Below are 16,336 nucleotides of genomic sequence, written 5' to 3'. Positions count from 1 at the left end.
CGCAGACAACAAGAAAATGTACTGGGCATGGCTGTGCTCCAATAAAACTATTTATAAAAATAGGTTGCGGGGCGGGGATTTGGCCCTTGGGGCTGTGAGTTTGCAACCGCTGTTATAAACTATTCCAGGGGAAATCATGATCCCCGAAAGCCGCCCATCTCATACAAGTCTGCTGCTCCTCTGGGGTTTCTGTGTTCAGAGAACAATTTCTCCAGTGCCTCGCTACTCAAACTGTGGTCCATGGACCAGAATCTTTGGACTTGAAGAGCTTGTTAGAAACCCAGGCCCCACCCCAGATCTCAGCACAGAATCTACATTTTTACAAACTCCCAAGCTATTCATGTGCATAGTAAAGCTTTAAAGCAAGAGAAAGACATGATTATGTTTGTAGTTTTATGCAGATCTCTCTGGCTGCCATTTGGACGACGGACAGAGGGGACAATCTGGATAAGCTGAGAGACAGGAAGACTCACACCTAGGCAGTGTGGACAATTGCAGAAGGAATGAGGTCACCAGAGTATCCAGAAGTTGAAGCAGGAAGGACTTGAGAACTTATGGAATGTGTGGAGTGAGGAGAGGCCAGTGGTATTCGGGTTCCAGTGTGCCCACCTCACTACCATCCAGAGGAACCTTCTAGAAGAGAGGTTGGGGAGCCACCAGCCACTGCCAAGCGTGTGGCCTTGGCAAATCACCAAACCTCTCTGAGCCTCAGTTTCCCCATGTGTATAAAGAGGATGATAATAACACCAATCCCAGAAGGTGACTTCTAGGATGGATTTAGGTAACCCGTGTAATGTGTTCAGCACTGCGGCCAGCACATAGCAAGCCTTCCAGAGCCCTGGGTCCCTCAGCCTCCACACTATCTATCCTTCCATCTGCCTAGCCATCTACCTATCTACTATCTTTTTTCCTTTCTGTCTTTTTAAAGTAAACCTTAATGCCAGCAGATCAGGGTTTCTTAGCCTTAGCACTATTGACATTTGAGGCTGGGTGATTCTCCATGGTGGGGGGTGGGGACTGTCCTGTGCATTGTGGGATGTCTGGCAGCATCCTTGGCCTCTACTCACTGGATGCCAATCATCAGTAGCATGCACCCCCATTTGTGACAACTAAATGTCTTCAGACATTGCCAAATGCCCCTGGGGGAAATGGGGGCAAAATCACCTTGTTTGAGAACTACTGCTTTAGATGTCGACCTGTTATTGTTATCATTAGGCTGGGTAGTGTGGGAAGCATCCCTATTAACCTGAAGCCCAGAATCTAGAGCTGGACTTGTGGCGTCCTAATAAGTTAGCAACAACAAGGAGGGGGCCCCAGGTTGGGGAGAACAATTGTTCTGAGAGACGGTTAACCACAAACAACTCATTTGCACAGCATTCTGTTCCCAAATACTTTGTTCTGCACGTACCCCCAGCAGCACAACTCTGTAAAACTTCCTTCCAGCTCCTGCCTCTTTGCAGACAGCCCCTTCTGTGCTGTGCTACCCATTGCTTTCTTGCAACGTATCCTTCTACTTTCTCCAATACATCTGCCTTTCTTTACCCATGACCATCTTGGTAAATTCTTTTACCACCCACAACACTGGCCCCAGTCAGTTGCACCCATGACAGGACCACCTGGAGTAAAATCACAGCTCTGCCATTTCCTAGTTGGAGTGGTTAGTGGTGGGGACTTCAGGTAAATCACTTTTTGTGATGAGTCCTCAGTTTCCTCATCTGTAAAATAGGTCTAATAATAACCCCTTCTTCATAGGAGGGAAAGATAAGCTCACCTAAGTAAAGCACTCAGTAAAGCTAATATGTCTTTTGTTGTTACAGTAAGTTATCTTCTTTCTCCTTCTGCTTGCAGCAGGATGGAAAACTCGATTATGATCACCCACTCCCACCTCCTGTAGAGGAGAAGCCAGAAGCAAATCTCCACTCCACCCACCCACCCACTCACCCTCAACCCTGCACCCAGAATATGGAAAGGGTTGAGGTCAGCACTGGGAATGGTCTCTGACCATGCATGGGGTGTGAAAGGCAATTACCAGGTCTGCCTCAGATAAAACCAATCTCGGCTCGGTGGAAAAGTGTGCTGATAGTCCTGGCTGGACTAGAAATCCACCCAGCAGCTCTGAAAGCAGGGATATGTTTGGCAGGATTGTTCGCCGTGTAAAACTATCTGCCTGTGTCTTGTGACAGTGGAGAAAGCCTCTAAGGCCAAGAAATTATTTTTGATGTGGAAGGGGAAAAAAAAAATGGATTTAGCAGTTCCAGCCAGCTTTAGGCTTCTGGATGTTTTGTGCAACCTTGCAAATTTATTGTTTTCCAAAGTGCACGAAGCCAAGGAGTTTCCAAGGAGATGCTTAGCTCAGTGCAGATCCCCAGCTCAGGAAGGGGGAAGGCAGCTTGAAATCCTTTTCTGGTCAAATGGTGGAAGATTCTCAAGTTCAGCCAAATTCAGGAGCAAGGAGAGAGAGAAAGTGGAGAAGAGCACTCCGGAGTGACCTGGCCAGGGATTCAGAACATGAACGTCCCAGAGCTGGGACTCTCAACCCTCAGCACTCTTGACATTTGGGCCCAGATATATCTCAGCTGTGGGGACTGTCCTGTGCATTGGGAGATATTTAGCACAGCATCCTTGGTCTCTACCCACTAAATGTTAATAGCATTCTCCACCCCCAGCAGTTACAACAACCAAAAATGTCTCCAGACATTGGCGAATGCCAGTGGAGTGCAAATTCACCCTGGTTGGGAACCAGTACTCCAGGAGATAAATGTTGAGCAGGTCCTGCTCACAGCTGTTTCTGTCAAGTGGTGGCCCAGCTGCTTTCAGAAAATGTCAAGCCAACACATGCATCAGCTGTTGAGAGGCTGTCTGAGGTCAGAGGTCCTGAAAGTCCTGAATGGGATTAGAAATGGGTAGAAGCTTTCTTGCCTGAGAGACCAATGTGTTCTTAAAAAAGCTGATGGTAATTCACCATCTCAGGCCTTTGAGGGCCTCCTTCTTAACACATTACCGTTTTTAATTAATTGTGTGTTTGCTTATTTTTTTAAACTCTGTTTCCCCCTCTAGAATGTAAGCCCCTTGAGGGTAGGGATCTTGTCTGTTGGTCACTGTTGTATCCCCAGCGCCACACTCAGTCTAGCACATAGGATGGGCTAAGTACATATCTGCTGCAGGGAGGAAAGGAAGAGGGAGGGAGGGAACAACAGATAATTGTTGCATATCTACACCTGGAAGATATACCTAGCGGGCTTGTTAAAACTTGGATCACTGGACCGATCACTTGCAGACTTTCTGATTCAGTGGGTCCCGGATGGAGCCTGAGAATGTGCATTTTTATCAAATTCCCAGGTAGTGCTGATGCTGATGGTCCAAGGACCACACTTTAAGAACCACTGGTCTGAAGACCTAACTTTTGGTCCTCAGTCCTGGGCTGTGCATTAGAGTCACCTGGAGAGCTTTAAAAAGATCTGCTGCAGGCCACACCCTGGCCCATTGAATCAGAATCCCTAGAGCGAGGCCCAGGCATCTGGGAGATTCCAATGCGGCACTAAGGCTGAGAGCGGCTCACCTGCACCTTCTCACTTGTTCCTCACAGCTGGTAGCATTGTTCCTTTCTTACAGATTAGGAAACAGATTCAGGAGGGTTAGTTACTTCCTCAAGACCCCTTAATCGTACCAAAATTCAAACCAGGTGCCAGGTTCTTTCAGTTACTTTGTCGTCCTTCCCACTTCAGCAGATCAGAACGCAGACCGTAGCTTTGTACTATTTTTATAACTAATAGTCATTGATCACTAAGGGATGGGCACAGCTGCTGTTATTCTCACAACTGCTTGTCAAACATCATTATTCCCATTTGACAGAGGAAAAAAACTGAGGCACAGAGAGGTAGAGGAACCTGACTTTGGTCACACAGCCAGGAAGTGCTGAAGCCAGAATTGAGCCCAGCCCTCTGCAATACACTATGGGTCTTACCTGTGAGGACACAGAAGGTGGAGATGGAAGGGGAGGCTGGACCAAGGAGGAGGCCAGCCGATGTCAAAGCTGGAGCATAGGTGAGGCTAGCCAGTAGGTCCCATGCTAGCAAGCAGACAAAGACACAAAGGTGGACGAGGCATGACTTGGAAAAAATCAGGGGACTGCTGAGGCATAACAGTACCCGCGAGATGCCACTGCAACCCTCTGCCTTGGCCAGGCTGCACCTTATATTCTTCTCATCTCACCAGGCACCAATCCCGGTGATTGTCCTTCCCAGGGCTTCCAGGCAAAGCATACGATTGGCTGTCACCATTTGAAGCCAGCCATGGGAGGAAGGAAGTACTAGCGTCCCTGAGCATAGGTGGTGCTGACAAAATGAGCTAGAAACAGCCTCATTTGTGCTGCCCTCTCCCGTGTTTGTTCTCTCCATCTCCTGTCTGGTCCCTCCAACTTCCTGCATCTGTCGGCTACCTCCCCAGCTCTGGACCTTGGCTCCACCTTCGTGATTCCAGCAGCTCCTCTCCCATTTGGCACAGTGTTCCCATGAACTGATAACCAGTGACACAGTCCCCCTGACCAGCCCACCTTTTGGCACAGTTCTCAGAGTTTCCCATGTCTGAGCTCCCAGGGAGCCCTCATGCTGGGTCCGTCCAGTCACATACGTACTATGATGAGACCTGAGCCCACATGACACTGGAAGGGCTATTGATTCCTCCTGGTGCTAAGGTGGGCATCAGGTAGAGACCTACCTATGCATGCATATGACGCTGAGCCATTTCCTGAGAGCTACAGCCTGAGATAGCTGGAAACCATAGATAGCAGAGCCTCTGAAAGTCACATTCACACCAAGTCCAGGACCTACAGGAACCTAGTCTTAAATAGAACAGGGGTCCGGGTGCGGTGGCTCAGGCCTGTAATCCCAGCACTTTGGGAGGCCGAGGCTGGTGGACCTTGGAGTTCGAGACCAGCCTGACCAACATGGTGAAACCTCGTCTCTACTAAAAATACAAAAATTAGCCGGGCGTGGTGGTGCACGTCCGTAATCCCAGCTACTCGGGAGGCTGAGGCAGGAGAATCGCTTGAACCTGGGAGGCAGAGGTTGCAGTGAGCCGAGATCGTGCCACTGCACTCCACCCTGGGCAACAGAGGGAGACTCTGTCTCGAAAGCAAAACAAAACAAAAACAGATCAGGGATGGCATTTAGGGGTGTGGATGCCCTGAAGAACCACCCTGTTCACCAAGCCACGGGGAGTAGGCACAGCCCAGGTTTTATACACCCAAATTCTTCCTCCCTTCTGGAATCTTGTAGTTTATAAGAGGGCAATTGGCTCCTTCAGACAACAGTCTATGAGTTCAGGACTCACGCAGATCTGAAGAATTCTGGAGGTCTTCTACCTCCTCAAACCCTCCCCCCCATTCCTCAGTGGTGCCTGGAATTCCTTTAAAACAAGGTTTCTCAGCCTCAGCATTACTGACATTCAGGCCCAATCATTCTTTGCTGTGGGGGGCTGTCCTGTGCCATGTAGGAAGTTTAGCAGTATCCCTGGCCTCTATCCAGTAGATGCCAGCAGCACCCCCTCACCCAACTATAGCAACCAAAAATGCCTCCGAACATTTCAAATGTCCTCTGGGGAACACAACTGCCTTCAGCTGACAACCACTGCACTGAAGAATTACTCAGGCCGCAACTTCTAAGAAAATGCAGACTGCAGAGAGAGGGGAGCGCCTGCACAGGAGTGAACAGTGGCCGTTGATTACTGAGTATCTGCAAGGGCGGCTCATCTTAATGAAGCCAGGGATGGGGTGTTGTTCTGAAGTCAATACAAGGCATGAAAATTGCGTCTGGTCAAAAGTGCCCTTGAAACCTGGTCATCCCTCCATCAGGACATACGGCTGTTTCCTTAGTTGAATACTGATGTGGGTGTGTTTTCCTAAAACATGGCAGTCACTTTCAGGGCACAATTGCCCATATGAACTATCTACACTGGTGCAGGGGTAACTATTCTGCCAGGGATTCTGAAGAAATGAACTAAACTTCATTCAGCCTAACGCTGGCTCCTTACTTTTTTCTTTTTTCTTTGAGACAGGGTCTCGCTCTGTTGCACAGGCTGGAGTGCAGTGGCACAACCACAGCTCACCGAGGCCTCGGCCTCCTGGGCTCAAGTGATCCTCCCACCTCAGCCTACCAAGTAGCTGGGACTACAGGCGCATGCCACCATGCCCAGGTAATTTTTATGTTTTTTGTAGAGACAAGATCTTACTATGTTGCCCAGGCTGGTCTCAAACTCCTGGCTCAAGCTATTCTCCCACCTCAGCCTCCAAAAGTGCTGAGATTACAGGCATGAGCCACCACGCCCAGCTTCCTTCCTTACATATCTTAACGGTCTCTCCAGTACACAGTGAACTGTGACCTAACTGGATGTGTGAACAGCCTGGAACCGACTCCTGTACCAATCACAGAATTTTAGCCAATCGCAGGCAGCCAACTGTTCGAATCCTGTTCAAATAAGGCAAACAAACAATAAGCAGAAACCAATCTGGCTGTTTCTGCACCTGACTTCCGCCTTCTGTGCCTCACTTGCCTTTTTCTGTCTGTAAATATCATCCGACCACGTGGCAGCTTTGGGGCTGCTCTGAATCTATTCTGGTGCAGGGAGCTGCCCGATTCACAAATCATTCTTTGCTCAATTAAATTCTGTTAAATTTAATCTGCCTTAAGTTTTCCTCTTAACGCTCCCAAATTTCAGGTACTGGGCAGCATTGTCATCACATTTCCCATATCCATATACCATCTACATAATTACTTAATATTTTTCTTCAAATCAGCCTGTTTCAGCCTTTAACGTATGTATTTGAAATGAAATCTTTAAATTATTTCCACAAGTGGAAAGCTACTGTTGTTTTCCACTAATAGAGGGTACCATAACAATAGGGAAAATGGGAAAAATAAGTTAATAATTCTTTTTTTTTTTCTTTGAGATGGAGACTCTGTCGCCAAGGCTGGAGTGCAGTGGCACAATCTCGGCTCACTGCAACCTCCCCTTCCCAGGTTCAAGTCATTCTCTTGCCTCAGCCTCCCAACTAGCTGGAACTACAGGCATGCACCACCACACCCAGCTAATTTTTGTATTTTCAGTAGAGATGGGGTTTCACCATGTTGGCCAGGCTTATCTGGAACTCCTGAACTCAGGTAATCTGCCTGCTTCGGCTTCCCAAAGTGCTGGGATTACAGATGTGAGCCACCACGCCTAGCTGGAAAAAGAAGTTAATAATTTTCTCTAGGTTCTATTGCTTTCCAAAGCTTCTAAGCCTGAGGCCTGATGCCTTTGCTAGAAAGGTAGATGAGCAAAGGAAGGACACGTGTTAAAGAGAAGTCGGCATCATGATGAGTCTTGCTCTGTGACACCATCAGAAAAGACAGAGACTTTCTCCCCGGGATGCAGTGGTGTTTTATGAGGAGGGTAGCACAGGGCCAGACTGCCAGCTCCACTTCCTCAGGGCTGGGCCAGTTTTAGAAACCAGCCATCAGTAGCTTGGCTGCAGGCTCCGCCGCTGGAAAGAATCGGCTGCAAAGCACAAAAGCATTTCCCAGTGCACAATGGGTTCCAGACCTCGCTGGACAAACAGAGGGATTGGCAGTAGGCACGCAGGGCCTCAGATCACCAGCAGGGGCCCTCACCCCTCAGACGCCAGACTTTCCTGCCCAGGCATTCCTGGGAAGGGGTGGTTTTGCTGATGCTAATAATGGCTGCTTGGGAGTCAAAACCCCAAAGAAACTTCAGAATGAAACCAAAGCCCTTCAAGGTTAAAATTCATAGCCCTTCTCTGTTCTGTTCAAACTCTTCCTATGCCTGGATGTTCTGTTTATCTGCCTCTCTGAATTTCCTCTGATATATAAAGCAGAGTGCACAAATACAGGGCTACAGGATAAAGTAAATAATGCAAATGAGGGAAGTGTGCTGTAATAGGGAGTGGTGGGGCCTGAGGCTAATTGGAGCACCTGACCCCCAAGAGAGGCAGCAGCCACTCAACCCTTAGCCACTGTTCCTTGTAGAAACATGGGCTCTGAATTGCTAGAGCTAGTAATTTTTCAAGAGATGCTGGAAATCTGAAAAATTTTTATGTGAAATCCCCATTTTATACCAAATATTTTTTGAACTCTGTGAGAGTGCATACAAATATGTGTACATGAGGGTTCAGAGCAGCTCTACTTGTAACACCCCAAATGGAAACAACCCAAATGCTTATCAACAGGTGAGGCCACGTGCAGTGGCTCACACCTGCAATCCCAGCACTTTGAGAGGCCGAGGCTGGTGGATCACCTGAAGACCAGCCTGGCCAACATGGTGAAACCCCATCTCTACTAAATATACAAAAAAATTAGCTGGGCAAGGTGGTGCACACCTGCAATCCCAGCTACTCGGAAGGCTGAGGCAGGAGAAATGCTTGAAACTGGCAGGTGGAGGTTGCAGTGAGCCGAGATTGCACCACTGTACTCCAGCCTGGGCAATAAAGAGGGACCCTGTCTCCAAAAAAAAAAATTATAAGAGGAAGACTGGCAGGTGTTAAAAGAGGTAAGGAAGGCATTCTAGCACCTTTGAGATAGTCAGAAGCAATGAAGAAGGAATAATCTTCCCGTTGTATGATTCAATGATATTAATGCTACATCCATGTAACACATCTAATATTTCACCTGCCAGGATCTAGTTCCCACGTCAGAATAAGCACTTTCTCCATAGAAGGATCCCTGACCCCACACATCCTACCCCCAAAAGCCATATTTGTGCATCTTTTCCCCCCACACATGAAGAGATCCCCGACTCAAATGCACATTCACATGGGTAATTGCATGTAAGTGAGGGGTTGTTTTTCTAGAAGTTTCCAAGGCCCTGTGTCTCAGAGAAATCAGCACTCAAAGGCAGCAACCCACTCTGTGGCCACCAACTTCTTTAGTCCAGAGAAGTCACCAGCTCCTCTGCTAGCAGTGGTCAGTATGATACAGTGATGCCTGGAGCCTCAAAGTGCAAGGATGAGGCCCAGGGCAAGTTAGGAGGCTTGGGGTGTGGCCGAGGTGACAGAACTCTAGGATCCCAGTGAACAGATGAGGCTGTCTGCACAGCCCCAAACCACTGTCTGCATGTGGAGCCATGTAGATCTGGTCTTACAAGGTGGATTCCTATGACCGCTTGGGAAATAACTGCCTTGCAGCACAGGTACGGATGGGCACTTGGAATTTTCCAGAAATGCCTTTTGCCAAGGAGAATCAGGCTGAGCTCGACTAATAACAGTTACATTTTTAAAGAGAGCATTTCAGGCCAGGTACGGTGGCTCAAGCCTGTAATCCCAGCACTTTGGGAGGCCAAGGCGGGTGGATCACCTGGGATCAGGAGTTTGAGACCAGCCTGGTCAACATGGTGAAAACTCGTCTCTACTAAAAATACAAAAATTAGCTGGGCATAGTGGTGGGCACCACCCACTACTCAGGAGGCTGAGGCAGGAGAATTGCTTGAACCTGGAAAGCAGAGGTTGCAGTAAGCCAAGATCTTGTCACCGCACTCCAGCCTGTACGATGGAGTGAGACTCCGTCTCAAAAAAAGAAGAGAGCATTTCAAATCCTCCAGCCAAAGTAAAGTGTCGAAAGGTGAAATGGTTGCTATATATTTATCTTCATTGAGTCAAATTCCTGTATTATTTTAGAAAAACACCATGTGAAATTCACCAACCAGAAGACAAATCCTTGCTCAGGAAAATGTCAATAGTGTAGGGTTGGAGTTTGGCGCATTTCAGACGGGTGCTAGCTTATTTGCAGAACAGCTGGTGATTAAATTATGACTATTAATAAAAATCCATGAGGTTGCAAAAACCCTCTGGTCTGCAGTGATGAGGTGGTTAGTAACAATTCAAAACTTCCCTGGAGGAATTTTTATTTTTATTTATTTATTTCAACTTATTTTAATTTTAATTTTAATTTTTAGAGACAAAGTCTTGCTCTGTCACCCAGACTGCAGTGCAGTGCTGCGATCATAGCTCACTACAGCATCAAACTCCTGGACTCAAGGGATCCTCACTAGAGAAATTTTGAAAGGGAAAAGGTTTTGCTCTCTCCACCTCCACTCAAAAGATCCTTTCTCTCTCCATCAATAATTGAATTAATACTTACAGTTACCTTTTACTGACTGTTGATCATTTGTCAAGCACTGTTTTAAGAGCTCCAGAGATTAATTCATTAATACAGTAATGTTACCATGTAGAAATTCTTATCTCTATTTCACAGGTGAGAAACCAGGCACCAAGAGCCAACCAAAAGAGCCTTCCCAAGTCATCCCCCGACCACAAATTTCAGGCAATGAAACATGACAATGAACTACATTTGATCCACCGTATGAGATGCCTCATTAAAAGAAAATGCGCAAGAGCCAAAAGACGGACACCACCAAGTGTCCATAAATGGATGAATGGATAAAGAAGATGTGGTATAGACAACGGAATATTATTCTGACTTGAAAAGGAAGGAAATTCTGACACATGCTACAACATGGATGAGCCTTGAAGACATTATGTCAAGTGAAATTAACCAGTCACAGAAGGACAACTACTGTATAATTCCACTTATATGAGGTCCATAGAGGAGTCAAATTCTCAGAGACAGAAAGTAGAATGGAGGTTACTTGTATTCATGTGTTCTCATGTTGCTAATAAAGACATACCGAAGACTGGGATATTTATAAAGAAAAAAAGATTTAATGGACTCGCAGTTTGACATGGCTAGGAAGGCCTCACGATCATGATGGAAGGCAGGGGAGGAGCAAAGGCACGTCTAACATGGCAGCAGGCAAAAGAGAACGTGCAGGGGAACTCCCTTTTATAGAATCACCAGGTCTCACAAGACTTATTCGCTATCACAAGAACCGCATGGGAAAAACCTGCCCCCATGATTCAATTACCTCCCACCGGGTCCCTTCCACTGACACATGGGGTTTATGGGAGCTACAATTCAAGATGAGATTTGGGTGGAAACACAACCAAACCATATCACCATGGATATGGGGGAAAATGGAAATGCAGAGGGAGTGTTTAAAGGGTGCAGAGTTTCAGTTTGGGAAGATGGAAAAGTTCTGGAGATGGATGGTGGTGATGGATGCACAATGTGTGAATGTACTTAATGCCACAGAACTGTACAGTTAAGAGTGGTTAAAATGCTAAGTTTTATGTTATGCGTATTTTACCATAAAAAATGGATTTTTGCATGAAAAAAGAAAGAGAGACATTAAAAGCATTCATTCATGCATGCTTCATTCTTTTAAAAAAAAACCTCAATAAAAAACTCAACATTGTAGGCTGGACATGGTGGCTCACATTTGTAATTCCAGCACTTTGGGAGGCAGAGGCAGGCAGATCACTTGAGACCAGGGGACTTGAGCCTGGAAGTTCAAGACCAGCCTGGGCAATATGGCAAAACCCCATCTCTACAAAAAATACAAAAATTAGCTGGGGTGTGGTGGCGGTGCGGGGTGCCTGTAAACCCAGCTACTCAGGAGGCTGAGGCAGGAGAATCGCTTGAACCAGGGAGGCAAAGGTTGCAGTGAGCTGACATTGAGTCACTGCACTCCAGCCTGGGCTACAGAATGAGACTGTCTCAAAAAAGCCACCTCAACATTGTAGAGTCCTTCCATTCATTGCACAAAGATGTGAGCAGTACCAGGCAGTTACTAAGCAGTAGGGGGACAAGGTTAAATCAGGAGCAGTGCTCTGAAGACATACTGGCAAGTAAATAAACTAGTACAGTAAGATCACAGCCACTAGTACAGACATGGTGCCTACTACGCGCCCTCACTCCTTCAGGTGTTATACCTGCATTAACTCACATAATCCTCATGGCAGTCATTTTGGGTTTTTTTTTTTTTTTTGAGACAAGGTCTCGCTCTGTCGTCCAGGTTGGATGGAGTGCAGTGGTGCAATCACAACTCACTGCAGCCTCCACCTCCCAGGCTCAAGCGATCCTCCTTGCCTCAGCCTCCTGTGACAGTCATTCTTATCCTCATTCTACGAACAAGGAGACTGAGGCTCAAAGAAGTTAAGAAAGTTGGCCAAGGTTATAGAGGATTCATCACACCCATGCAGTGTGGCTCAAGGTCAGTGGTTCTAGCCAAAAGGTATGAGATGGAAGAAGCAATGAAAAACACAGTCTCAGAACGCAGTGGCCACCCAGAGATGGTGAGTGCAAATAGGCCGTGGAGTTTAGGAAGGATTCCTGGAGGAAGAGGCTTTTGAGCTAAGTTCCAGAGCAGGGGTTGTCAAAACCACAACCTGTAGACCAAATCCGGCCCACTGCCTAGTTCTGTGAAGTTTTATTGGAACACAGCCGTGCTCATTTGTGTAGATTGTCCATAGCTGCTTTTGCAGTATAGGGGCAGAAACCATACGGCCTGCAAAGCTGAACACAGTTATCATCTAGCGCTTGACAGAAGAAGTTTGCCAACCCTGTTCTACAGAATTAATAGGAAAATAGTTCATGAAAGATAAAGGGAAGGTGCACAGGCCAACTCGGTGCCAACTTTGCCTTCTCTAGATATCTTACCCTCTTCCAGTCCTTCTTCCACTTGATGTCACCACCACAGCACAGGCAGCCTTCCCCACTCCCTGGGCCTCTTCCAGAGCCCGCTAACCACTCTATCCATCCATTCCTTTTTTTTTTTTTTTTTTTTTGAGACACAGTCTCACTCTGTCGCCCAGGCTGGAGTGCAGTGGCAAGATCTCAGCTCATTGCAACCTCTGCCTCCTGGGTTCAAATTATTCTCCTGCCTCAGCCTCCCGAGTAGCTGGAATTACAGGTGCATGCCACTGTGCCCAGCTGATTTTTTGTATTTTTAGTAGAGACAGGGTTTCACTATATTAGTCAGACTGGTCTCTAACTCCTGACCTCAAGCGAACCTCCTGCCTCTGCCTTCCAAAGTGCTAGGATTACAGGTGTGAACCACCACGTCCGGCCCCTGCATCCATTCTTAACTGCTGCATCCCGTCTGCCACCCAGGCAGAAAAGAAATCAACAAAAGGACAAGCTTGGACCCAAACACTGTCTGCTTAAAACCTTCAAAGGCTCCCCATTGTTCTTAGGTGAGAATCCAAACCCTTCACGAGGCCTACCCAGACCCGCCTGCCCCTTCTTCCAGCTTCGTCCCGGATGCATCTTTTGCCTTGCTGCTGTCTCTGGAATCCTCTTCCCACCAACTTTCGGCCACTCAACTCCCTGTTGATCTGTTCTGGGTGGCAATGTCCCCTGCTTCTCTGCTCTACCCAGTGTGGGTCCCATGAGAATCTCTGGCTCACCCACCCTTGCTCCCTCCCTATAAAAATGTTGGAATGATTTCACGGAAACTTCTGTTTCGAGGCCAGGCACGGTGGCTCACTCCCGTAATCCTAACACTTTGACAGGCCGAAGTGGGAGGACTGCTTGAGCCCAGGAGTTTGAGACCAGCCTAAGCAACATAGCGAAACGCTGTCTCTACAAAAAACTAAAAAACTTAGCCAGGTGTAGTCGCTCACACATGTAGTCTTAGCTGCTTGGGAGGCTGAGGTGGGAGGATCGCTTGAGTCCAGGAGTTCAAGGCTGCAGTGAGCCGTGATTGTGCCACTGCACTCCAGCCTGGGCAACAGAGCAAGATCATCTCAGGAAAAAAAAAAAAAAAAAGAGACAGAGAGAGAGAAGAAAAGAAAAATAAACTTTACTTATTTTTTGTCTCTTCTGGAGTACCAGACTAAAGGGTGGCAGATGTACGTGGGCTGAAGCTACCACTGTAATTTCCATCAAACCCTGCCTTCAGCCCATGAATCCCCCCAAAGATACAGACACAATAAAAAAGGGCACAGTTTTTTTGTTTGTTTGTTTGTTTTGAGACAGGGTCTCACTCTTTTGCCAAGGCTGGAGTGCAGTGGTGTGATCTTGGCTCACTGCAACCTCTGCCTCCCAAGTTCAAGCGATTCTCCCACCTCAGCCTCCCCAAGTAGCTGGGATTACAGGCATGCACCACCACACTTGGCTAGTTTTCTGTATTTTTAGTAGAGACAGGGTTTCACCATGTTGGCCAGGCTGGTCTCAAATTCCTGACCTCAAATGATCTGCCCACCTTGGCCTCCCAAAGTGCTGAGATTACAGGCGTGAGCCACTGTACTTGGCCTTAAAAAGGCGTACTGTTCTGCAAATACAAATTCAAGGCAAGTTCCCTCTGACCTGACTATCATCCAAGTTCTTTCTGTGTGTATAAATTTCACAGCCACCACTGTTCTTCCAGGAGAATGTCAAATCCCCAGAGGCCAGGGCCCGTGTTTATATGGCTCCTCATTTTATTCCTAGTGCCTAGCGCAGCATCTGGCACCCAGTGGGAATCTAAATTTGCATTGAGCAGGGAGTATAGATTCCATCCAAAGAGGACTCCAAGAGCCAACCTGGAGGTGTGAAACAGCATGACGCAAAATGCCTAAAGGGCAAGCTGGTGTGGGCATAGCGGGCTGACGACAGAATCGGGCAGTGCTGCAGACTCCTCAGATCCAAAAAGCACCCCATCCCTCAGCAGGAAATCCCTTTAGACTGTTATGGTTCTGTTGAGGCCTTTGGAAGTCAAAGGTTACACTTCCAAAGATGCTGCTGTGGGCGGAGAAGATGTGTTGGAGTGACAGAGACAATGCGCTGCCGGGCTCCGTTCTCTGCACCTGTCATGCTCAGTCACATGGGTTTTAGATGGAGAATAAGGGGTCCTGGGAGCGTCACAGCCTCTTGGGGACAGCCAGGCCAAGTTCCAGGCTCCATCCTCCAGTGAGCAAGACAGGATGGACCCTGGATGCTTAAATCCCCCCAGGAAGCTCAGCCCTTGGCCGCTTTTAGAAAGAACAAGACCACAGACCTTGGGGAGGGAGGGTACTGGTTTGGCACCAGGGGCAGGGCCAGCTTGGCCCAGAAACTGCTCAGATTCACGGGAGGAGGGTGAGGGCTTGGCAGAGAAGGCAGGGGTCCTGGGAGGATCTGCTCACCTTCGCCAGCTGTGTCTGCAGCTTATTCTTCACGTCCGTCACCTCGGAGATGTGGGCGTTGAAGGCCAGGTTGGTGTCTGTGAACTGCCTCCACATCTGATCCGACAAGGTCTCAAAGAGGTGCTCCGCCTCCTCCCGCAGCCGGATGGAGTCGGCCCGCATGTTCTGAGAGTGCTTGATGTTGTCGTTACTGAACTTGGCCCAGGTCTCGGGTACGGAGATCCTGCAAAGGCACAGGGACGAGTTGCTGCAGCCCTGGGAGACCTCACAATCTGCGGTTTCTCAGCCTTGGCAGTCTTGGCCTCTGGATCGGGATTATTCTCTCTCCTGTGCATTGTGGGATGTTTAGCAGCATCCCTGGCCTCTACCTACTAGATGCCAGCAGCTCCCGGACCACCCCATTGTGACAACCAAAAAATGGCTCCAGACATTGCCAAGTACCCTCCTGGGAGAGGGCACAGTCACCCCTTGCTGAGAACCACTGTCCTGATCCAACACCCTCATTTTACAGGGGAGGCAAGAGAACCCTAAAGAGAGCAGCTGGTCGGCAGAAGGGCACTCAGTGAGTGGGTCAAAGAGAGGGGCTCCCTCAGAGAGCTCTTTTCCCTAACACCCACACCACTGCCACCAGAAACACAACACGGACAAGCCAAGAAGCAGGCATTGGGCACAGAGAGGGTTCAGGGACCCTCCAACTCTGCAATGAGAATGTGGCCACGCTACTTTCACTGCCATTCATTCATGGAATATTTCTTCAACTTCTACCACATGCCACGCATTGTTCCAGGCACTTAGGAGAGAGCCATGAACAAGAACAGCAACATCCCTGTCCTCGTGGCGGTTAATTGCCAGAGAAGGAAGATTGACAGTGAACGAGGAGATAGTTACACATTGTGTTATGTGCTGGGAAGGGATTTAGAAACTGGAGGGCCGGGCCAGCCATGCCTCTAATCCCAGCATGCTGGGAGGCCGAGGAAGGCAGATCAGTTGAGCCCAGGAGTTCAAGACCAGCCTGGTCAATGTGGTGAAACCCCCATCTCTATAAAAAATGCCAAAAAGAAGTACCTATGTGTGGTGGTACATGCCTGTGGTCCCAGCTACTTGGGAGGCTGAGGTGGGAGGATCTCTTGAGCCCAGGAGTTCAGGGTTGCAGTGAGCCATGATTGCACCACTGCATTCCAGCCTGGGCAACATAACAAGACCCTGTCTCAAAAGCAGCAGCAGCAGCAGGAGGATGAAAGAGACAAACGGAGTGGTGTCATTATGTGTTGGTCAGGGTTGTAAACGGGAATAGATGAATACTCGGAAGGGTGTTGAGATGGTCAGGGATTAGAAAACGCATGA

At 48.1% G+C, this 16,336-nt stretch overlaps 1 protein-coding gene across 1 annotated transcript in view; it reads right to left on the bottom strand.

Annotated features, from left to right (window-relative positions):
- The window catches only part of TEKT5 (tektin 5), a 68,048-nt gene that overhangs the window by 35,438 nt on the left and 16,274 nt on the right, over positions 1–16,336 (bottom strand). The window contains exon 5 of the mRNA XM_011988126.1: positions 14,993–15,215. Within this exon, the coding sequence (XP_011843516.1) occupies positions 14,993–15,215 (223 nt within the window). The remainder of the gene's footprint in view (positions 1–14,992; positions 15,216–16,336) is intronic.

This window comes from Mandrillus leucophaeus, unplaced genomic scaffold, assembly GCF_000951045.1.
Source record: "Mandrillus leucophaeus isolate KB7577 unplaced genomic scaffold, Mleu.le_1.0 Scaffold323, whole genome shotgun sequence".
Taxonomy (NCBI): domain Eukaryota; kingdom Metazoa; phylum Chordata; class Mammalia; order Primates; family Cercopithecidae; genus Mandrillus; species Mandrillus leucophaeus.
Note: the sequence above shows the minus strand (reverse complement) of the source record. Positions and strands in the feature narration are given on the sequence as shown.